General features: G+C 43.4%; 1 protein-coding gene across 4 annotated transcripts in view; it reads left to right on the top strand.

Annotated features, from left to right (window-relative positions):
- baiap2b (BAR/IMD domain containing adaptor protein 2b) overlaps positions 1 to 24,453 on the top strand; it is a 56,096-nt gene that overhangs the window by 2,830 nt on the left and 28,813 nt on the right. For 3 of the 4 annotated variants that reach the window (XM_026351954.1, XM_026351955.1, XM_026351953.1), the window contains exons 2-3: positions 12,026 to 12,101; positions 15,939 to 16,025. In XM_026351954.1, the coding sequence (XP_026207739.1) occupies positions 12,026 to 12,101; positions 15,939 to 16,025 (163 nt within the window). The remainder of the gene's footprint in view (positions 1 to 12,025; positions 12,102 to 15,938; positions 16,026 to 24,453) is intronic. The other variant, XM_026351956.1, reaches the window with a different exon arrangement.

Genomic DNA, 24,453 nt, shown 5'->3' with positions numbered 1-24,453 from the left:
CTTTCACATTGTTTAATGGAGAGATCAGCTGCTCAGCGGATCGATCTTCAGAGCTGTCGGTGTAAAGGGTTTGAGTCTGTACACACACTGAGCCGCTTCTTTAGCACCTATCCCTGTCACTCATCAGGTCCTCGTTGCATGTTGTGGAGCTAAATGAGCTCAGGTGTGGTTGAGATGAATGAAGTTATTGGTACATTAGTCACAGATGCTTTTATCCAAAGCGACTTAGAAGCTACTCCAACACACAATGAGCAGCAGAGTTCAAGCTTGTAGAGGTTTCCTACCATGACAGGGATTCTGTGTTGGTTTCTGTAGTGGTTGGCTGCCATAAGGAGTGACCTCAAGTGATGGGTTGGGTAATCCTTGAGTAAATATTGTCATCAGCCTCCACAAGACACGAGGCTACGATGGAGCTCACGAGGAGCCAAAACTCTTTGTTCTCTGGAGAGGATTTTTGTCCAATGTGTGGGGGGCTGTGAGTAATTCTATCGAACACTTTATCCCCACAGTCACACAAGTACAAGCTGTTCAGGGTTTTTCTTTTCGTCTGTAGCCTTTTAATTTCTTAGACGAGTGGAAAGAACAGACTTTGAGCAGTTTTCCAGCTGTTTCTGCAAACAGGAACTCTGTCTCGACCACAGCCAGCATTTCATATGATGACATCGGATTGGGATCTAGTGCTCTGTCTTATGAGAATTCTCACCTCTCAGTTGTGATCTCCAGCTGTTGTTGCACGCAGGGCGCTGCGGATGAGAGGCAGAGCATCTGTTGTGGAAAAGATAAAGTGCAGCAGTAGATGGACTGAGGTGTGTTTCTACAGGAGCTGCTGTCAAGTGCACATCGAGTGGCTTTGTTCATGTTTGAGGTTGTTTAAGGTTATATTAAAGCTCTCGTCTCTTTGCAGGATTCTTCCAGTGTTATAGTTCAAAACCCCTGACCCCCCCCCCTCTGATTAGACACACTGGTTTCACCACCATTGTCTCTGTTCGATGCTACATCACCAGCTTGTTGCTTCTGTCTCTGTAGAATTTGTGGCTCCTCGAGCTCCAGGCTTAGTTTTAGCTTTGTGCCTTGTTACTGATCTTTGGGCATCAGCGGTGTTTGAGCGTCACTGTGACGCTGTCTGACAGCAGAATGAGGTGGACAGTGGTGTTATGTAAGGGAAGCACCCTGCAGGCTACATCCAGCGAATACCAGATATGTACTTTAACCTGCTTTGTACTTGATCGGTCTTTTAGCTCTTTGTTTTGGTTTCATGGCTGCACTTGCAGAAGTCGTGTGTTTGCTAAGAGACTGAATCAGGGATTTAAATTCATCAGGATATGGATGGACACAGACACAACTCCAGTGCAATGATGGTATCACTGGAACACTCAACCACTGCAGAGCTGCTAAAGAACGGGAACTAGTTGGACCAGGTCTGTTTCAGTCTGGCCAGTTGATTGTTTTAAACATGTTTGATATTTACAGCTGACATCAGTGACCGATCCTGTCACAGCTGAGGGCGGCCTACAGTATCTATCTATCTTCATTTGTGTAGTTATTTGACCTCCATATCACCCTGCAGGCTCTTTACTGAAGTCTGTGTCGTTCACGCCTCTTCAATCATTCATTGTAGGAAATACGACGTCTTTAAATGGAAGCTACATCTTCATGATTGTTTCTGTGATTGATCATTTATCTGTGGGAATAAAGACAGTACATTAACAAAGAACAAAATGTACTCACCACATGGTTGAAGGGTTATACAGAGTCAGGTTTTAGGACTCCAGACTGTATCATTGATAAATATTCATGATACATATTTGACTTTAAGGACAAACTGAGCTTTAATCAACATCTGGGAGACGTCCTCTCGGCACAGGTGATGGGTGTAAGGTATTCTCTTAAGATTTGACCAGCTGCTGTGCTATGACACAGCTTCCCTTGCTGTCATCCAGCATAACCGTTGACATCTGCTGCGTGTGTGCAGTACGTCAGGAGCCTTTAGTACATCGGAAAGTTATCTAACTTGAGCTGGAGGGAGATAGAGGAGGAGAGGTGGAGGCTGTCAGGCAGCGGGGGCTTGGCAGAGGATGAAAGGAAAGTTACCAGGCTGGATAGAGCACAGTACATCGAAGGGTAGTGAAGAGACAAGGTTGTGGATCAGCTCTTTTTTCCGGCTCTAATTAGACTGAAATTAAAGGGGGGAATACCTAGAGACAAAAAGGAGTTGGGTTTTTTGCAGCAGTTTGTGTGTATTTGTGCGACTGTGTGTGTGTTTAATCGAAGATGTAGCTTCAGACATTTAATCTGCAATCGAAGGTCAGAAGGGGAAAAGGAAATATGAGGTGTGCTCAGAGGAATTAAAGTTGAAATACAGCATTATCTCACTGTGGTACTGGCCAGTATCTTTTCAAATTTCCTGATGAGCACACACACACACACACACACACACACACACACGTCTGCATTCTGTACAGCACATCCTGGCATCAGACGTGTGCAGATATGCTTTCGTACATTGTGTCTTTGCACTGGAAATGTTGCCAGAATGAATCTTTCCCCTGTCATTTTCATTTTAAAATGCTTGTGACCACGTTATACTTTAAATAAACCCGCATTTGCATGTAAACATATGTGTTTGTGTGAGCATATGTTCATACATGTGTACGTGTCTAAAATGAGAATGGGGTTAGATGAGAGTCGGATGCGTCAGTCTGAGGCGATGACGACGATCACTGTCGTTCACACGGTGGCGGTGGAGACTCCCTCCTCCTCCCTGTCTCACCTCGTCCACCACCCCATCAGCTTTCCTTTGGTATGAGCTGAACGTGAGGCGAATAAAGATGGGTTACCCTGTCATGGGGGAGGGAGTGGGGGGGATTCCAGCACTTCCATGTATGGTGCAGGAAGTGCCCTCTCCATCTCCTTCTGAAGCTGCGTTTGTGGAAAGGGGGCGCTGTCTCCACTCTCTGCCTCTGCACGTAGATAAGAGCTCATCTGAAAGGGAAATTGGTGGAGCGCGCGCACACACACACACACACACACACACACCCCGTACAATGACTTTCCATCTCCTGAGGGTGGTGAAGCAGTGCAGCTTTAGCGCAGTGATTGTCACACTGACTAAGCAGAAGCAAGTTATGTCCATTTCCTGCAAAACAGGATAATGAGTGACAGCCATGAGCACTAATGGTCATAATGTACTTGATATACATTACATTATCACTTCCACATACTATATAATACATGGGTAATGACTGCTTGTATGCACGATGCATGTGTAGCGGTTGTGACTTAAGGAACATGCTTTTGGGAGCAAATCTATATTTATGTAGTATTTGGGGAATATTATATAAAAGAGCAGAATAACTCGACTCAGCAGTTCCCACAAGTCAAGTGCAGACAGAAGTAGAAATCCAGAATGAGAACAGGGTTTGAACAGTTTTTTCAATGGATGGTGGAAATATAAAACCGAGGAGAGCTACGACAGAGGTGAACCTTCTGTTCGAGCCAAAACCTGCTGTACTGCTCACACCAAGAGCCTGAAGTCTGACCCATTCGGGCTATTGCGAATCCTTGTGTGGGTGTAACTTGGGTGGAGTTGGGCCTATATAATAATGAGTGGAGTGTTCTGCCACAGCTCTGAACTGCAGCTGTTATTCAGAAATTTTAGATCTAAGAGTGAGAAGAATCAATAAACTTAATGGGACCAAGAATAAATCGATCCTGTTACCAAAAAAAAAAAAATCTGTTCACTTGATTCTAATCAATAGGCCGACCAAAACTCGAACGACTTTGTAAATAGTGGTTCAGAGTCCCAACTTCACCCATTTGACATTTTAGATTTCAGCATAAAATGTAAATTGTAAATGAAGCCATGTTCTTCATAGATTCTGTTGTTAGATGATTTTACTCGTAGAGGAAATGTTGTTTGTAGGTTCCTCTGTTTCCATGGTGCGCTGCAGGCCTGCCCGCAGGCATCTGCACAAACAAACAGCTTGTTACTACATATTCAGACTTACTACTAGACTAACACGAGGAGCATGTACTCACGGATTCCTTTAGCTTTCAACACATGAGGAAGAGAATTTTACATACAACAACTGTTTGGAAAGTTTTCGTTCAGGAGACTAAAAACACGTCTGGTTATCAGGAGTTGGTGATAAAATGCACAATAGTTGAAACAGGTAGGAGTTGAGTTAACACTGAGTAAGATAACAAGTGTACACACACACAAACACACACACACACTGGAAAAGACAGATCAACGTTCTGGTCGTTACTGTAGTTACAGCAAGTTGCATGAACCAAAGAGCATTTCTGCAAGAAGTTAGGAGGAAGTGAAGTTTTTCACTGCTTGTGTGGATTAAAATGTCCGAACTTGTTAGTTCATCATGTCACTGGTGCCGTTTGACTGAAAACATCATGCGTTGATTGGAAAGCTGCTTCTGTAGCCTACTGGATGTCAGCAAGTGAGTGATGAGTGTTCAAACACCAGCTGACACTTGTGCACAGTGAGGAATGGGAGCGTGGTGGCAGGTTATGGAGACGCAGTAAGACTTGTTGACAAGAGGTCACCTTGACTTAGGAGCGGTAGCCAAACACACCCAGCAGCACAGGAATGAGCTCTTACTGTTTCCACAGCGACCGCCTGTCAGTAAATGACCGTGTGTGTGTGAGAGAGAGAGAGAAATCTATATTAATAATAATCTACGTTGAAATCTCAACCTGAGTTCACACATGTCCAAAGAGACGGAGAACAATGGCTGCACTCCCCTGGAAATGTTGACTCTGGTGGGAGAGTGGTGGGTGTCGCTCCGTTCCAGTTTCCTTTTAGATATTGTTCACGTCTCTGTTTTGAGTCTTACATGACATCTCGTGGTTTCTGTGTCTCATCTTTGGTGATCCACAAGTTGACGACTAGTATTGACTAGTTTTAGTCCAGTAACAGAGAAATGAAGGTGTGGACGGAGAGCTGAGCTCAGTGTGGACAGAAGAGAAGCTGCAGAAGACGGAGACCCACGTCTCAAGTCTGTGTGGGCACTTATGGTCCTGAGAGACACACCAACAGTTGACACTTATACAGCGAAGAGCCAACTAATGCTCAAGAAGAAAGAACTACCATACCAGCAGGGGGCGCTGATCTGCATTTATCTATCATAAAGGGAAAGCTGAAGCAAAGCAGCGCTTGGTTTATTCTTTTCAGTTCCTTCTTTCCAGATGTCATTGTGAAAATACCGTTTGCTTGTTTGTCATGTGTTTCTCCTCTCATTGCACTGATTTGCCAAACAGCCAATCAGAGTGGTCTCTCTCGCTGACTTGGACTACCACAGTGTCAACATGCTGAATCAGCTGACGAGCTGCCAACTGGGGTTCAGCTAGTACCAACGGGACATGCTGCAAAAGCTCAACCACAGACGAATGAAACCCTGAACTCTACAGCAGTGGATCTGGAGCACCTTCGCTTTCTGTGTGTCATTAAAATCAAAATGTTAGATGAACAGTCACGTCCACACGTAGCCATACCCACCTTAAAACAAGCCTATATGTCACATTAGTAGGAGGAAACTTCTCCTACGATGCATGAAAATTAAAATGAACACTTGTGACTTACAAATCACAACATCAGTACTTTCAGGTGCCTTCACCACGTTAGATCCCAGATTAAAGTCCCTTTTTCAGTCGCTGTACTGATTCTATTTGGTCTCTGTGTCTTTGTCTCCACCTCGTCTGTCCCTGTCGCTGGGACTGCCAGGCCCTTTCTAGCTGGTTAATGTGTTTTGGCAACGAGTGGCGCAGCAGGTTCTAATGGTGCCACATGGCTGGCTCGTCTTTACAGTAATTTACGCCCCAACATGAAATGAACCTGCTGCTTCTTATGTGGGCTCTGACTCACCCTAAGCGCTCGTCTCCTGCCGCCAGCTGACAACACACACACACACACACAGACTGTCTGCGTGCACCGTCGTGGCTGAGCCAGCCGGGTCACAATGTTCTTAATGCTGCTTGTTTTCTTACTTTTGTTCTCCAGAGTGTTTAGTAGTGAGGCAGTAAGCACAGGATAATAGGTTTACTCAAGTAGACCCACTTGTGCTTGAACCTTTTCATTTTGAGAGATGACTCTTTTCCTCCCTACATATTGTACTTTTTACAGGTTTTTCATGTCGTTCATCCCTGTTTCCTCTGCTTAGTTTTTTTTTCCTACTCTACTCTTTATTTCATATTTCCTGTCCTTCATTTTTCTATCTTTCTAAATTTATGACACTCCTCCGCTTTTCTTTCTCTGCTTCCTGTGTTTATGTCCTAATACACCTTACCTTGTCAGACACTACAGAAAAATGTTAGTGTGTTTACTGCTTTACGTCCCCATTCTTCTATTATTAATGTCTTGTACAACCTCTGGATCCACATCAGTCATCTGTCATGGTGTGACAGATGACGTGGTGTCCATGTGCTGCCATGTTGCTCTGATAGATCTATTAACCTTGGTGCTGAGGGCTAGCTGCCTCCAATTCAACCTCCCTCTCCTCACATCAGCCGTCTGTTATGGCCAAGGTGGCACTAAAAGTGTAATAGCACTGCATCTGTTGACCACCCATCATAGAGGCGGCTGGTTAGTGTAGTGGTAACATCACCGCCTCCCATATGGGAGACTGGGGTTCAAATCCCAGCTATGGCTACCTCCAGTAGGGGTCCTTAGGCAAGACCTCCTCACGACCTGCCTACCATTGTAACTTGTAATGACTTGTAAGTCGCTTTGGATAAAAGCGTCTGCAAAGACACTGCAGTAAAAGATGTGTTGTCATGTTGAGCATGAAAAGTCACCACAATGTGCAGAAGATGCTTTTAGTATCGTTTGTTGAGATGTGGTTTAAAGTCATAAATGACTTCAGCCTCATCTTTGGCTACAGATTTGATAAATTAACTATGATGTGCAACTATACTTTAATGAACCCTCTGATGTTTGATTACACCTGGACATAACAGCAGAACATATGATGTTGGTGCATTAAGGTTTTTTAACTTTAGTTCTAATTAGAGTCATTCATTGGGTGTGAGTAGGATCTGGTAAGTTTGCTGCTCACTTCCAAATAGATTAGTTGGCTGTAGTCATGGTCATGGAAGTTAGCACTTGTTTTCCTCAATGTTCCAATCAAAGCTGGTAGATCTGGACGTGTTCATATTCTAGTTGGAGATGCAGTTGGTTTGTTGGTTTCAAACCTATTCAGATATTAAGGATTTCTTTTCTGAAACAAAAATCTCAGTCAACATAAAATAAAAGTGACAGGCCTGAATCCTTACTGCTGCGTCTAGAAGCTGATGCCACACACCACACTACACACACAGTAACGTGAGACAAACCAGGATGTTTTTTTTTCCTAGAGTTGTACACAGATCTAGTTTTTTCACACTTGGACACTTCCAGGATGAACCTCCGCCTCACTGAACAGCTGAAACATCTTGTCGAGAAGCTTGTTTCCTTTTCCACCCGAGGATAAATATTTCAGATGCTGGCTGCAGCAGCATGCCAGCGTTAGACGGATCGTGCTGTGTGTTTGTGTGAGATGGCACGAGGATGTTCATGTGCTTCTAACCCTTCACGTAACCTGACCGGCTGAAGAAGGTGGACTGGCCTCACGTTAGTTTGCTGCTTTTCTGTCTAATCAAATCGACCAGATTCCTGTTGGTAGATATGAAAATATTAAACTCACCCTCAGTGAGCATCTGCTGACCTGGTTTTTTCAGTACACGGTTGAGCACTTTAAAGAGCCAATTACAACTTATTAGACATATTCCCCATCAGAAATAGCTATAAACTGAACCTGTGCTCAAAACCCGACTTCACCCTTTATTTATTCACATCTGCTGTAAAATGTCAGTTGTGCTTTTCCCTCAAAAAGTTAATTCAACTTTAGGTTATATTTATATATTATTTCTGTGCTCCCTGTGGGATCAATTATATGCTTCATGGTAGATGTGAAAGTATTCAGTGATTAGCTCTGCTGTGGCATTTAGTCTGTTCCTGTTAGAAAACCGGGACATTAAAAAATGCTCTGTGACACTGAAGCTGCATAATGGACTGATTTAAAAACCATGTATCATCATCTGTGGATAGTTTGAGACTGGGATCAGTAAACAGAAATCACTGTTTGTATCTGGATCACTGTTCAAACAATGCAGAAGATAAAATAAGGCTTTTCATTATTCTTCTGTTTGGCTTCCAGATAACGTTCAGTGGTGTTTGTCAGAGGTGAAGCACGTTGATGAAAGTGCTTCCCCAAAGCTGCAACGTGATAAGACAATCCATGTATTGTTATAGAGTTTTGGCATTTAATTGAGGGAGGGGGGGTGATTAACGAGTCAATTAAAACACATGACCGAAGCACACGGACAGATCGAGACAAAGCAACGTTTGCTCGATAATCCCTCTCATTTCCCATGCACTCAGTCAAATGTGGTCTTTCATTCAGTGGAATGCTAATCAGCCTTGGTCCCTGCTGACGGAACAAGCTTAACTGATTTGAGTGTGGATTAAGCCAGGACCGGCCAAGTCAATGATCCTATTAAATGATCCCCTTAAACCGTACATTGTGACAAGACGAAAACTGAATAAGTTTAGCATGTGCGGTGTAACACTGAAGGCGACTGACAGGTGCAACCTGATTCCCAGTTGATCAGGAATCATGGGACACTATTTCCAGCTCCATCATGGTTTGTGTGTATGAAATTTAAAAAACTGTGCAGCTGTGCCTTGTGGAGCTCGGCCGAGTGCTGCTGCTGTTTATCTTTTGTGCTGAGATACAGTGATACAGCTACAGTTAATCACAGCACCCCCAGAAATAAAATGGAAACCACAATGCCTTTTCCATTTGTGTGTGGATTAAACAAACAATGGAACCTGCCGTCTGGTGAGTTGTCCCCCTCCTCCTGAAAGCAAATGACATTCTTGAACTGTGGAACCAGAATTCCATTAAGTAATGATTAATTTCAGGCTCAAAGAAATTTGAAATCCATAAATATTGGACACGTAGGAGGTAGCAGCGTCAAGTTTCCTCTATGTTATGTGACTGTTGCTGGGGGGCAGTATGAGGCATGACCATGGTTAACACATCTGTCACAGTGGTTTGAGGAGTTTAACTAAGGTTTATAAATGTACTAACTACACTAATATGTCTCTCACTAAACCCCCTATTGGTTTGTTTCCACTTCTCTAGTTGAGGTTTTCGTGAAAATCTGCATATATGTGACACTGACAGTAATTTGGCAGCCACACCAACTCAGTGAAGGAATGCAACGCATGAGGCTGGACCTGTCTGACAGTTGATTACATAACCACATCTCATCACTCACTGGCATGAGAACGCTCACAAAACATGTACCTGCACACGCACACACCTAGAGACATTCCCCGGTCCTCTCTGCATGCATTCGTTTATTCAGACATGCAAACCCAGCCGCTCTCCATCTTCTATTTCTGTTCTTTTGTTGATCGTCCCTTTCTTCCTGCCAAGCGGTGGTGCAGCCACAGCGATGATTACTGCTGCTGGAGCGCTTCCACTGCCTCGGTTTGTTCAGCAGCCGACACCTTACATAACATAAAATACACCCCAAGATGGGAGGGAGGGGTATAAATAGGTTTGTCCCCAGAAATGTGTAAAGAAATGCCAATAATCTCTTTGTTTCAGTGATTGGTGTGTGTGCACTTGGTAATTATGCCATCAGATGTTGTGGCAGTACAGCAGTGAAAATCTCCCCCAGAATCCGGCACAGAGATTTAGTTAAAAAACGAATGCTCTGTCTAGAAATGAACCTCAGCCGGACGTGGATCGAACAGTTTCTACCTGTGAAACACAGTAGATGGGTATCATCAGTCCATTTTACTCCATGTCCCACTTACGTTCACTTCCTAAACTAAGCGTTTTTGATTTGCGCCTTTAAGCTGTTTGTGCTCTTTCTGTCTGTCTCTCTGTCCCCGTCTGTCTCTCTCTCTCTCTCTGTCTCTCTCTCTCGACTCGCTGGGCAGTCAACCTATTTTTCTCACACCCCTGCGTCGTCCTGTCCTACTTCATACTTCCCTTTTTGAAGTCACGGCTAAGTTTGTGTACCAAGGTGACTGTTGTATGTCAGCCGGTGGGCATTAGCAGGCATCCCTCGTAGTGTGCCGCCATTAAAAGACATCCGTCATCCCCACATGTATCCTCTTGTCCTTGTGCCTTATACTCTTTCATGTTCTTCCTCCTGAACTCCTACACTTAATTGTTTCAACTTAAACACAGGTTTCCTCTGTATCTTTTAAACTAAACTGGACAAAAGCTGCCTCACACAGTGGTACGTTTAGATCTATGGTTGGAGACCTCTTAATATACTGTGTAGCACTCACAGGCAGTTTGTTTACTTGGGTTGTACATCATTTCATTTAATATAGTTTTGCCAACAAGCTTCTGAACTTCAAACCATTAGTTACTGAGCAAGGAGCTGTTCGCTTTATTCAAACGTCTTTGTGCTAGTGTCTGCAAACCGTACTCCTTTTGTGGAGGAGTTATACTGTGACGGAGGACAGTCAAATTGTGTCTGCTGCAACACGGCTAATAAGCGACGAAGGCATCCTGCATTTTGAACTCTCGCTCTGTTCCCCTAGAGATTATCACTGTCAGGACGGCTTGTTCACCAAACCAGACACAAAAAGTTGGTTGGGATTTAAATTGCCCACACCATCACAGCAATTCAGTTTTAATGAACTGACCACGCTACAAAATGTAGTCATGTTAAAGTGCTGGCGTGACGAGGTTTTAACTCTTTAAAATCTGCTTGTTAGTCATTGTGGTCCTGTACCGTCTGCCACTTACAGTATGTCTCACTCCCTTTACCTTCTCTCTGTTTCTGTTCCTTTGCTGCTCCTCTAACAATGCTGATATTTCAAAGTTAGAAAAGAAAGTCCGAACGAGAATGGCTTGTTTTTAAATTGCTGGACTTTGTTGGAGATGCAGCAGAAGTGAAAGGGCAGCTTGGACTGAGGGGGAGGCTGAGTCACTGCAGAGATACAGAGAGACAGTAAAACTCATTATACAGTTTTTCTTGACTTTTCCTTCACTTGTTTACAGGGGCTCAGGCCTCGTCTAGTTCTGTCTTCTGGATGTGGCCACACTCCACTGTCTATGTGCTGAGTGACACATCTACAGTGGAAATTCTTTGACAGCTGTGGCTCTTTAAAAATTAAACCTTCTTGGTGACCAGATCACCAATAAATAGATCCTAAAAGCAGGAAATCAGCAGCAGAGTCAGTGACCATGTGGTGAGTACAGTGGCACATACCGTATATAGCCAGGTATGTTTCTCAGGTGTTGGTAGCAACATAAACAGAGCTCTAATTCAGGTTGTAAATGGGCAACGGTTGTGCTGACGTTCATTTTAGCAGGTTTGTCAGGTAATAAGATAAAAGCTGAGTTTACAGATAGATCCTCTCAACCCAAATGGCCAAAAAGAAAAGGGTCGCTAAGGTGTCGGGTCATCACATGGAGCTTTATTGACTCTGGTACAATCTTCATTTGTTGGGGACATCAGCTGGATACCATGGCTATTTATAATTTGGTTGAACTGACCCTTTTGAAAAGGCAATTAGCAGGGGCAGTGTGCCAGAGTTCAGTGAGTGTGAGGGAGATGAAGGGATGCAGCAGTGAGTCCAGGTCTGCTGCTGGGCTGATGGAGTCGGCGGCCAAAACTAGGTTTTATTTTGATAGAGAGCGCAGGGGAGGTGAGAGGAAATGGCCTCCCTTCCTAAACACCCCACCTGACGTGTTGTCCCTCTTTCTTTCCCTTTATTTCATCAGTTCAGTCCTCGCTGTGAGCTTGAAACGAATCCCTGCTCCCCTCCTCTTCCTCCTGGTTGGCTCAGCTCACTCTGTGCACTACTATGCCCGACTTCGTCCTAGTAAAGAGCGGTGCTCTGTCATTGTAGCTCATATCAGTGATTGTATCTGTATCTTTCCTGCTTCTTCTCTTCTAAACAAACATACTGTTTTCTTTTCTCTTTTCCTTCCAGTCCATCATGGAGCAGTTCAACCCCTGCTTACGGAACTTCATAGCCATGGCGAAAAGCTATGAGAAGGCACTCAGCAGTGAGTACACTAAACATTTCTTGGGTCCCTTTCTGTCTTTGTCTTTTTTCATTTTATCTGTCTGTCCATGGGCCAACTGACCCAACTGTTGGAGCTGCTTTAATATCCTCTCGACTTGTCTTATTGAGCCGAGACGTGATGACGACACAGATGTTAAGTAGACTGACGTCTATATCAAACCAGAGTCCCCTGCAGAATCCTGGACTTACGGCTACTGCAGAGACGGTCATTGAATATTTTGTCAATAAATTTGCTAAAGATTTTTTGAATGTTTCCTCTGCGATGTGATGTCCATGTCCTCGTGTCAACCTTGAATGTCCATCTCTACTGTGCGTTAGTGCTTTTTGTTGGTTGATTGGTGTGTTTGCATGATCATGTGCAGGCTTGAGAGAAGGAAAAGGACAGAAATTCAGGTGTACATGCAGTGGTTGCTGAAGGTTAAAGACGATGCATTGGAAATGTCTTGGGGAAGCTAATTGGAGCACAAACCAATGGGAAGTGGAACAGGAGGAGTCGCAAGAATAATGGGGATCCCAACGGGGCAGAGAAAAAGAGAACGGATGGAGCCTGGTATCCAGGACAAACCAGGGTAAAAGACATGTTGAGAGAAAGTCTTAGCTTATTACAGCCCCTGTAGCCCCAGTCAGCATTGATTAAGATAATTCATGTTTCCGGTTTAGGCCAGAGTCTTTGTACATGTCTAAGACAAACCTCCAAGCATCAGCTTATTTATTAATGAGAAATCATTTATTCTTTTTGGCTCTTGCACCTGCTACTCTGCAGGACAGAAGTTTGGGGTGATCTTTTCAGTGATGGTGCAGCCACGCTTGGTATGCTGTGTGCACGGTGTTGGGCAGGGCTCTCCTTTGTATGCTTGGAGGGGAAATGCAGGGAAGACTCAGCAGCCTGCAAGACCAATAAAGGAGGCCTCACTCCAGTCTAATAGATAAGGCTAAAAATAGCCCTGCGACTCCCCGAGTGGGGATTGCACTTCATCAATGCCAGGCAATGGAAAGGAGGCAGGGTTTAGAATAGAGTAGTGCAGAGCAGGGCTGGGCACCCAGTGAGCATATATTGTCACTGGAAAAATGCCAGTGCAGCTTTGCTTTTCATGTAGAACTAGGGCGGAAGGTTTGCTTCCTGGGGGGCTGGTGTGATGCAGGGAGGAAGCTGATTTGGTCTGTTTTTGTTTGTTTGAGTCTTAAAGTATTTGGACTTGGACTGGATGTGGGCAGTGTGGTTTGGGATGTGGTGCAGAGCCCAAATTGTGTCTCTTTTAAAATCTATAATGAAGTGTGCAGTAGCAGACATAAACTGTGAAGCTGGAAAATATTGGTGGTTTGCAGGGCAGGGAACATCTCACCTGGGAGAAGATATGTGTGTGAGAGCCCAGTAAGCACTTATTTAGTAGTTTGAAGGTCAGACAACATCGAGTTCAGGTTAAAACTGGGTTATATTTGGCTAGAGAGTCAGTTAATGGTTCAAAACCATCTGTGAACTGAGAAAAGTGAAACCTCACACTAGAAATTGGAATCAGGACATTTTTGCTTGATGAATAGTTTGGCCTGAATGTTATACACAGTTAATCAGAGTTGTTTCCTAAAGCTATCAATCATTGAAACACTGATTTCTGTTTGACGCAGGTCCTGACTGCACTCAGTCACTGAAACGCTGTTAAAAAACAGCAGTTATGTAATGTGCAGATGTCTAAAAGCTAAGTTTCGAAACAAATTCAGCCCAGTTTGAACCGCGATGTCTTGAATGCTTGCTGCGAGAGAATGAGAGGGAGAACTTCAACACATTAAGACGGGGTGCACACACTTCTCTTTGCTTATGGTTCATTTACACTGACACACTCTGCTCTGTATCTGCTTTATATCACTGTTCTAATCCTCTTTCCAGGCAGACCCTTCTCCTGTTTCTTTGCCTACCTCTCTACCTCTCTGTCACTTTGAGACATTCAAACCCTCCTCTCAGCTAATGCTGCTTCACCTGGTCCCACTCTCCTCCCGGCTGGACATCAGTTAAAATTAGCCATGCTCACCAGCCATCTTCGCCTCACCTCCATCACCTTACTTTATCGCACTTCAGTGTCCCACCTAGTCTTTGCTCAAGCTAGGCTTAAAGGAAGCCAATGAGTGCTGTGCCTTGTTTGTCTGTCATAGCAGAGATGGGTGCGATGTCCTGTAAAGATTTACCGGCTTTTATCTCACTTCATGGTTTGATAAAGAAGTGAAAGCAGGTCAGGTTATTTCAGAAGTCGTCTCAAAACTCTTATTGAAGAAATGAAATTGTTAAGCATGTTTACAGACTCGGCAGCCAGACAGTGTCTTCATTTTCAGAACAATAACATGCATAGCAGTGGGCTTCGCTCTGTGTCTCTGTGGACTCCGACGTGTCACAAAAACAACAGATGTGAGAATAGATTACGATTGTTTTTCCCATGGAGATATAAATACTTTGTCTTATTCCCCTCTCTTGTGGTTTCCTGCATGAGTGTTTGCTGGCAGGTCAAAGCACAAGCACCCATCAACATGACGGCCCCGCTATAAACTCAACCTTCATCCATATGTATCTCCTGAGTGGACATGTGTCCTCTGTCATCATGGCTGCCAGTCCCTGTGCGGCGAACCCCTGACCTGCTTTAATTCACCGCCGCTGCTGCTTGAGGCCATCTTGTCCCCATTTTCAAAGACCGTCACGTCTCAGCCAGTGTCTCTGGCTTGTGTGACAATGCACGGCAGAGAATGGTGTCTGACTTATACAGTGTTTGAATTGCAGATGCTTTGACATCAGTGCTGTGCAAAGTTTCTGTCAGAATACCTTGTTACGTTACCGTTAAAGATGTCAAAGATTCAGCTGGTACATGCCCATAGTGGTATCTGGTGAGGTAAAGAGTTGTTTAATATGTGACAAGTAATTTCTGAATTCTTCAAATGGCACAAATTCACATATTTATCATTGGGTTCATTTATATGGGTAGAATTTGATAGTACAGTATTTTATGGAATAAAGTCAACCCCTCTATTGAATTCACATAAACGTGTATTAAAACTATTTAATAAATATGGATAAAAATATTATTTAACTTTAGAGGTGATCTGTGATTTACAAAAAAGTACAGTAAAGAAAAAGGATTAGAAACTATATCACAATATTTTAGTATATAGTATATTTAGTACTTTTACAGTAACGATATACAGTAAATCACAATATTTAGCCATAAGCCACATCAACATACAGGGTCAGAAACAAGAAGTGTGGACATCATCAAACACCAAAAACAATTAAAACAATTCAATAACTATAAAAACACGATGAATCAAACATTTCTTTAACTGCTCATATTTAATTATGGGGCGAGTCCCTCATTGTCAACCGTTTTAATTGGCATCATGTCTTATGGTTCAGTGATTCACCTGACTAGTTCTGTTTGGAGGGAACTCTTATCATAGATAATACTATGAGACACAGCCTTATGTTATCAGCTAACAAAACCCAATCGTTGAAGTCAAGTTCCACGGCTAGAAACCATTATGGACAAGTGTGAAAATGTTTTCTGTAATTTAAATGTCCTTTGTAAAAAGTTTACTTCCAAGTAGTTTGTGCTGAGGGTTTTTTCTTGTGATTAGTTTCTCTAGAGTTCTTTGTTTCTTGTAGTTGCCTCCATAGAGCTTTTTCTTTTCCTGCCTGGTCTCCATTTCCGCCTGTCGCTCTTTATTTCCCATGGCCAACCTTACCTCTCTGGGGGGCTGTAGGGGAGGGTTGCAGAGCTGATGAATACATCATTTCAACTCCGCAGCCCTGATCTGATGCCCAATGCTTCCATGTTTCCAGGTGTCACATATGCTGCAAAGGGCTACTTCGACGCTCTGGTGCGGATGGGCGAGATGGCCAGCGAAAGTCAAGGCTCTAAGGATCTTGGTGAGTCCTCGTAGTGGCTGTAGTGCCCCTGGTGGGGTGGAGGGGGGTTGCACAAACAAGGTGGTGGATGGGATGGCTCTTGGTGTGGAGTAGAAGCAGCTGACAACCAGTATGAAACTGGACACACACACAGCATTTTTTTTTTTTTGTGATTCAGCACTTAAAGACTTTTAGTCTTAAATTAGAGGATTACTTAGCCTTTTACTGCACTTCATTACTTTATAATCATCCAAAAACATGTTCTGATTTGGGATGAATTAATTCAGAATATTTGTCACAGCAGGCCAGTTTGGTTAATCTCTTGTTTCCTCTCACATTAGTGAAGATAAGGGCTCTCTAGCAATTTTTATATTACGCTGCTGTGAGTGAATGACAAATTCAGTAGAATAGTCTGTATTTGAAATTCACAACTGCAAACATGGCAAGGTAATAAAAAGCCCTCAATACATTTGCAGCACAAATAAAAAAAATCTCATTTGAATGCAGCTTCTAGCAGGACATGAGGAACAGTTTGCAGCTTGCTCAGCTCTCACACAGTGTGTTGTCTGGTTTTGGTTGGATCAGCTCTGGTTCTGCTCATTATAGACTCATCTATAGTGTTAATATGCAGAGGCGTGAATAGAAAGCCTATTTGTAGCAGCTAGGAACATCTGGATGAAGAATGACAGGCCTCTGTATCCTTGTGGTGCCCTGTGCAAAGTTGTTTTTTAGCTGTAGACCCTGTCACATGGCCAGGAGTGTGAGGAGTCTGCTTTAGTCCTGGATCACTGCAGATTCTTCATTTTCTTTACCTTGATGTGACTTCAGATAGCAGCAGGCGTGGACTGAAGCGGCAGAGGAGAGGAGGGGAAAACTGGGATATTGGAGGAGGGCGAGGAGGCTATAAAATCTGCATTCATTATTCATGGGGAGAACTTTTCTGGTGCTCCCTTGCACTTCTCCGGAGCTTCACTATTTCATTTTTCCTCCATGTGTCTCTTTGAATACTCAGTTGAGCTTGTGTGCCAGCTTTGATTTTGAATTGGGAAAGGCTCATTACTGTCTCTCCATCTGGCTTCCATCACCATAATTTGTACAATGATTTCATTCAAACCACTTTAAGAGCATGGACGCTTAAGGTCCACAGGTTCATCTGCTTCCTCTTTTGATCCTACAGCTGTAATGAACGCACAAGCCTATGACTCATCTTAAACGCTCAATTATTTAAAACCACCTAAAAGTAAAGGCCTTTGCAAACCAAGACCATTATTTTAGTTGGAAAACTTAAGCGTTTAAAGTAAATCCATTTCATGTTCTGCACATGTTTGCAACTCCAGAACATTTGTCACATGTTTTGGAGTTGTTTTATTATCTGTGTCTTTGACGTGTGATAAAATGCTCTGGACGCCTTGGAAATGACATTTTTACGCATTGTGTTTTCGACATTTTGACTTTGTCTCCTTAGCAGGATACCCCAGCATCCATCTGTACATCCCCATCCTCAGCTTTGTATCTTTACTGTTCAGCCTTTCTTGTCATCTGCCTTACGTCACTGTGCTTCGGTATTCTTTGTCAGCATGCGTCTTGGGTCTGCATGGGTTTTGTTTTTCTTGCAGCCATGACTCAGCAGCCCTTTAACTCAGCAGAACCTCTCTCCGCCTCCAGCTAATGGACAGACTAGGCTGAGCAGAATGGATTGATGCCTTCTCCATATAGCAGCAGGGCTCGGAGCAGCTGTGGTCTGTGCAGACGGCAGCGGGAATAGCTCAGATGATGCTTATTGCTGTGTGGAGGTTCAGTATACTCCATTACTTGTGTTGAGCCTCACGGCTTTAGTAAATAACCTCAGAAAATTCTAATTACCAGGCAAAATGCTAAGACAGTGATAAATGTAGTTGAAGAAGTGTTGTTAAAACATTGGATATAATTACTCTGTAGGTGTATAATATGTCATGTACATAAACACAGTCGTAGCGGACGCCTTTAAACTAACTTTTAAGCTGACTTTGGAAGCTTTTGCTCATTAAACAGGTTCATTAGTAATCAGCCTCTTTGTCATGTAATCATGAAAGGTTGTGCTACTTTGGTTTTGGTGTAGAAAAGGTCAGTGGAAATAGTTGCTAAGAGCGGTTGTTCTCAAGCTTGCTGGCTTATTAATTAGCAGATAACAAGGACTGTGCATTCAGTTCTGTACGTTTCCTTAGACGGCACATGTCTCTAAGTGTGAGCACTGAGCCACAGATAAGGGTGTGTGTGTGTGTGTGTGTGTGTGTGTGTGTGTGTGATAATCATTCACCCAGGGCTTTACGTCGCACTTCATATTTGATGAGGACTGAAGGCAGATTTGTAAAATCAGCCTAGTTGTAATTGTTCATTTGACTGAGTTTTGTCGTGGGGGGAAAATGACTGAGCTGAATAAACAGGACCAGACTTTAAAATGCTTGAACTGAGGGAATTCTTGCAGAAACTTTCTACCGTCTGACTGGACCCGTCGGAAAAATGTAATTAATTAGAGCATTAAGATGAAACGCAGCTAATGGCGTTAGTGCATGAACAGAGTGGAGCCGCACGTGATGGGGTGAAGTGAGGAGAAGACGGGGAGTTGGGTTGAGTAATTAAGGTTGATGGAAAAAGAGGAATATACCAAACACAGAAGATGGAGAAGTAATGGACTATTAATAAATGAGCTCATACAGCATCATAATATTGAGAGTAAATGGATGCCATCACTTCAAATTTGAAAACTTCTCAGCAGAAAAAAGCAGCTATGGTCATTGCTTTAGCATGAATTATATTTGAAAGGTGGAGACACATTTAGCATCATTTGCTAATTTGAACTGAAATATTTCCCATGTGAGCCAAATGCAAGACGGATCTGAAAAGAACCTGCGATGACATCGTCGGTGGGCGTGTGCTAAATCTGCAAAAGCAAAATGGTTCGTCGTTGTTTGTTGATGGTTCTTTGGTCGAAGTGCATTTGCTTAAGGGTGTCTGCTTCTGTAGTTCAACAAAAACCAAACAAAAAGAAAAAAGAAAGATGAGTAAGATTTAAGACATTCTACAGCCAATTAGCTTAAACGGTAAAACAACCATCAGTCTGTTGGATGTTTGCTTGTGTGTGTGTTTTATTGGAGTTTAATGTAGTAGATTTAGATGGAGAACTAAATACCTCATCTAAAGACCTGACTGTACACAGATGAAGCCTGGATAGTTGGTGATACACATAAATATATGTATATATTTTGTTTCCTGATGTTCTAACTACAGTTATCCGATGTGCAGATGTTTGTGGTGAACATGTGTAAGACTGTAACTTATAATTTTCACTAGAACACTTTGGCAGATCAGTGTATAACTTTAGAAACAGCAGGAGAGACCAGGGAACAGTGTAATAATATAGAGAGGCACGCAGATACAAATACTGCATACTGTACACACCCTCACATGCCAACTCACGCTGAGTAATTAATACTACTAGAAACTACATGATGATTATCCACTTCTGTAGCTAAAAATAGACCCTTCTTCTCATGGGGACACTCATTTTTGGAGAGTGTCTTGTTGATCACTTAGCACAGCTGATACCACATATCCCTGAGAGCCTGGCACAGGAAGAGGAAATGATGCCTCTTTGTGTTTCAGTCAGTTATTCTTAATTTACATGATGCTGTCGGAGTTTGAACAACTGCTCTGCGGCATGACTCCCGGTGCAGAGAGATGACATACTCGTAAGACTGCAGAGTGGAGAGTCATCCCACTCATCCTCTCCTCTTTCACTACTGCTCTCTGTGTGTCTGCGAACGCCCCCGCATTGATGTGGGAGCTCAGGCAGCCCAGGGAGAACACGCCGACTCTGCACACATTTCTAAAAATAGATGAAACGAAACGCCTCGACCAAAGGAGGAGGAGAGACGAAGTACGATGCTCGATGCGCAGCCCAAAAATGGCTCTCCGGTGATGTCAGTACGGTGAAAACGCCGGCCTTTATTCCGTATGCTAAATATGGACATACTCGTGAGGAGGGGGGGGGGAGATAGGAAGCTCCTGCAGTTCCGGTTCCCCTCTCTGACCATATAAGGGCTCCGCCATTCAAATGCAAATTTGGGCAGAGGTGGAACTCACTCTGTGCTCTGGCACACAAACCTGAAGGGAGCACAGGAATGAAGAAAAGCATCCATTTTGGTTTTGCTTTATGTAATCGGTGGAATGAGTAGATTCTGTGTTTTGTGCAGCTAATGCACTGCATCTCTACCTGATGTATCCTGTTTCCAGGACTACTAGTTGTTGCCTTTCATTCTTATGACTTAGAAAGAAAATGAAATCTAAACAGACACATCACGCACATCGCTCCGTGTCTGCTCGTTGTTGAGTTAAGATGTCATTTCTAAATCACAAACCACAGCCTCAAGGGTCTGTACGAACCCCTCTTAAATCATAAATGCTCAGTTAGACAGATGATGGATTATTAAGTTTATGTACATGGGTCACTGGGTTTGGGTTATGCACATAGTGTCTGTGTTGGGTTAAGTGAAAACATAAACGTTATATATTGTTATAATTAATATTGTAGTGGTCCAGTTCTTGGACTGGACAGTGAACCACAAGTTGTAATGGAGGTTTGTTTTCTATCAAATCAAAATAACTACCAGTAAATGTTCAGATAATATTTATTAAGACCAAAATGATAAAGCCGAATTCTTCGATACCAACTTTTACCAGAATTCCCTCCACACTTTTTTTTTTCTACGTTTTGGCTCTAATTAAGTTTCCTTTTCGTCCCTCTACTCATCTAATTCTCATGTTTCTCATATATTCCCATCGCCCAGGGCTGAACATGACATCTAGCTCGTTAGAACGAGTTAAGGTTAATTCAGATGGCCAAATCTGAGGTCTGTGAAACGATTACTCTTTGGTTAATGGATTTATAAGATCACCATTTGGAAGTGCTCGTTGCCCCTCAAGGCAAATCCCCCCACTTCATTAGAAGTACTGTAAAGAGATACCAGGCTTTATCAAACAGGACCAATGCTCAGTGATATCTAAGAGGCTTCAGTGGAGGCAAATGTAATTCTCGACTGTATACTTTTCTCCTCATGTCTCCTAAATAATTGCATGTTGTCTGGGGGTGAAGTGGTTTAAATCACAGCTCATTCTGCACAGCTGGATGGTAGCAGGAGAAAAATGAACACTGCTCTTGGAAGCAGGGGTAAAGAAAGCAGAAGATGAAAACGATTGGAATGACTCCTCGGTGCCAACGTGACCGTTTTATTGCTGAGTCACCAACAATCTCTTATTGAAATTCTTCGACAATATTCAATTTGGTTTTCCTTCACACTGTGTCTCAATTGAAACCTCACACTGCTCAGTTTGAGGAAAAACCGATGACCTCACCAGGACCCGTCGTTTCTCTGAGACTGCTCAGGCTGAATTTCCCCCGAGCTTCGGCCCCAATCTGAATTCATCCAGCGTTCCTGCTGCGTAGAGGGAAACTGCAGCGACAGAACTCTTTCAAAGCATTTTGGTTTCTTTTCTTATGCACAGCATCATCCAGTTGTTCACAATGTACAAATTCTTGTATTCCCATGTGTCCGGTGGTAATTTGGCATTCTGAGTCATCACTTGACGACAATGTGTGATTAATGTAATTATACGTGTGAGTGATGAGGTGAACTAGACACACAACTGGGACACATGTGGCAAAGGGTAAGTTGGACCAACCTGAGCGTAAAGGTACACTAGAGTTGGGCCAAGCAAGGGAATTACGAGAGCCACCAGGCCGGGTGGTAAACAGCTGGAGAGGAGCTCAAGTTGTAGTGGGCCACTTAGGCTGACTAGAGGGGCAGCTGAGTTGACCTGAAGGACACTTCATTCCACCAGAGGGCATTTATCCAATTATACGCACACATGGGAAACCAGAAGCAGCTGGACTAGCCAGAGGAGGACTTGGGTGAATGAGAGGGACCGTGCATGAGCTGTGGTGCTGCAGGGTCTATTGCATTAGACATATTAGAGATGAAGCCATCTTTGCATCCCTGTGCGATCAGAACAACTCCATTTTACCATTTAGATTTGTACTTGCTGTGTCCACCCTTTAGAAAACTCATGTCCTTGAGTCACGCATGGAGGTGAGGGACGTGGACGAACAAAAGGAACAAACGAGGGACACGTAATGAAGCGAGAGATGCAGAAGAAAGAAGACAGAGAAACAGTGAGCGACGTGTTCCCGGCTCATTAGCAGCTCTCAGAAAGTCTCTGGTCAAATCAAAACTTTGCTGCCAACAGAGCACACAGACCCGAGCAGGAGCACTTTGATCACCCCCCCTCCTGTCACTCATTACTACAACCTACACCACCCGTCTGCTGCTTTTCATGTTTCTGTCTTGAGTGTCACATTCATCAGCACTTTCAAACAAGCTGTCTTGTCTTTTTGAGAGCTAGTTAGATACAACAAAAGATCAGGGAGGTACTGTGTAGTGTTTGATTTAAGCTAATCAATGTAATAGGGTGTTAATGTGGCTCTGATAACATGTTAGACTCTATTAAATGTCCTTGAGGTGCCACAGTGCCCTTGATGTGGGGATACAGCCAAATGCTGACTTAATGATGCTGATAATAATGTGGAACACGGGCTCTGATGTGAAGCGCTGCAGAGTGAAAGTAGCTGCCAAACATCCAGATCACACATACACACACAAACATGCTGTTCTGGCCTTTTTGTTATACAAAGTCAGACAGAGATGGGAGACAACAGAGCGTGAAGCTGTTTTTAGGTTTTTCTCAGTTTAGAAATTAAAATCCGAACATAGTGGCACTTCATCTCCTCGTTGGCTTGTAAGTCGTGGTGTGAAGCTGTCGCTGCTCACACTTGTATGTCATGCCTTTTTACACAATCCACCTTTCTGTGGGAGAAATTCAACTTTTGTAAACCTGCAATTCTTATTACATCCTGATAATGTGACTTTTGGAAATTGGTGTGCAAACTCAATGGAGGAAAAACAGCTGCAGGGACAGACGAGTTAATGGATCATTAAAAAAATAATTTTCAAACCTTTATCTGCCATTTTTCATTGTGTGGATCGAATTAGAAGCCAGAAATTGTATTGACCATCTGCGAACACAAAAGCCCTCCTGCCTTGCGTCCCTCGCCTCCAGCTTGTGTCTGCAGTTTCAGAAAATCAGTATCTATTCTGCAACCTATCAGCACCCATGTAATGATTGTGTACGGCTGGTTATTCCTCTCAATCGTCTGTAGCCTGATTCTTTAAATGGATGTATTTTTCTTTTCAATGCACTGTAGAAGCAGTGCTGTTATTGTGTTTTATAATAAAGACACGACACAGGTAGCTTAAATATTTGAGCCTCTGTATTGTAAAGCAGGTCATAGTCTTTGCTGCTTAATGCAAATGTACAGACTGTGACAAAGACAAAAAGTAGCTGTTGTCAAGTCACTTTGAGTGGATGCTTAAAATGTGAATACTAATAAGGCATTGTATCTGCTTTTGTAGAGACTTGTGCACATCCTCGTTGCGTCTGCATGCACGTTCATGTAGCTGGTGTTTAGTGAAATTAAAGACCCAGAAGAGCACAACAATAACGGCGTCAATCATGTGTCTTTGCGGACGATGGATCTCCCTGCAGCACCTTGTACTTGCTCCACTGCAGCTTTCTGGGGATTAGAGCTGCTTGTGTTTGCTCTCAGGCTTCTGTGATACAGTCCCTGCAGAGAGGCACACTACATAAAACACCCCCTCCACAGGTGGACTGTCTCCCTCCCTCTCCGAGCCCAAGAGTCACATAAAGAGTAGTTGGGGTACTGAACCCTGAGGTGAGAGGTGCCTCTGGTTTAGTCATACTGAAGCGGTGGACCTCACACATGCTCTTCACTAAGAACCAGGTTGTTCTCAGAGTGAACTTTGCCCCAGTTTGGTGTATTAGGGCTCATATGGAAGTCATAATTCCTAAATTGAGTGAGCTGTATTTCTTTTTCTCTCAGCTTTTCTGTCCCACATGCCGTAAACCTCTGAATCTCAGACTTGATGTTGGATCTTGTGATTGTAGACAAACAATGGGCCTGTTTTTCCTAACTGGGTCGGGTGGTTTCCTAGTTGGCTTGATAAAATGTCCGTGCACTCAATTAAAATTCCTTTGATTGTTTTAGAGCCTTTCATGAAATAGCAACAGTGTTAATGAGTGTAGAAGTAATTTTGGGACTAACTTGCAGTGGTAGTGATGTTGATTTTGTGAGAACTTCTCATACACAAAGCGACCCGTTGTGGACCCGTTGTGGACCCGTTGTGGACCCGTTGTGGACCCGTTGTGGACCCGTGCTCTGGCTGCAGACAACAATGTGCTTTACTCCCCTCTAAGCCTCAGATGTTGTGATCTGCTCTGATTATCAGTAAGCAGCTTACTTCCACTGGGTTGAAGTCCAATATTTCACAATGCAAGG

The sequence above is a fragment of the Anabas testudineus genome, chromosome 19 (genome assembly GCF_900324465.2).
Source record: "Anabas testudineus chromosome 19, fAnaTes1.2, whole genome shotgun sequence".
In the NCBI taxonomy this organism is placed as follows: Eukaryota; Metazoa; Chordata; class Actinopteri; order Anabantiformes; family Anabantidae; genus Anabas; species Anabas testudineus.
The sequence above is the reverse complement of the archived record's forward strand: the minus strand, read 5'-3'. Positions and strand labels throughout refer to the sequence as shown.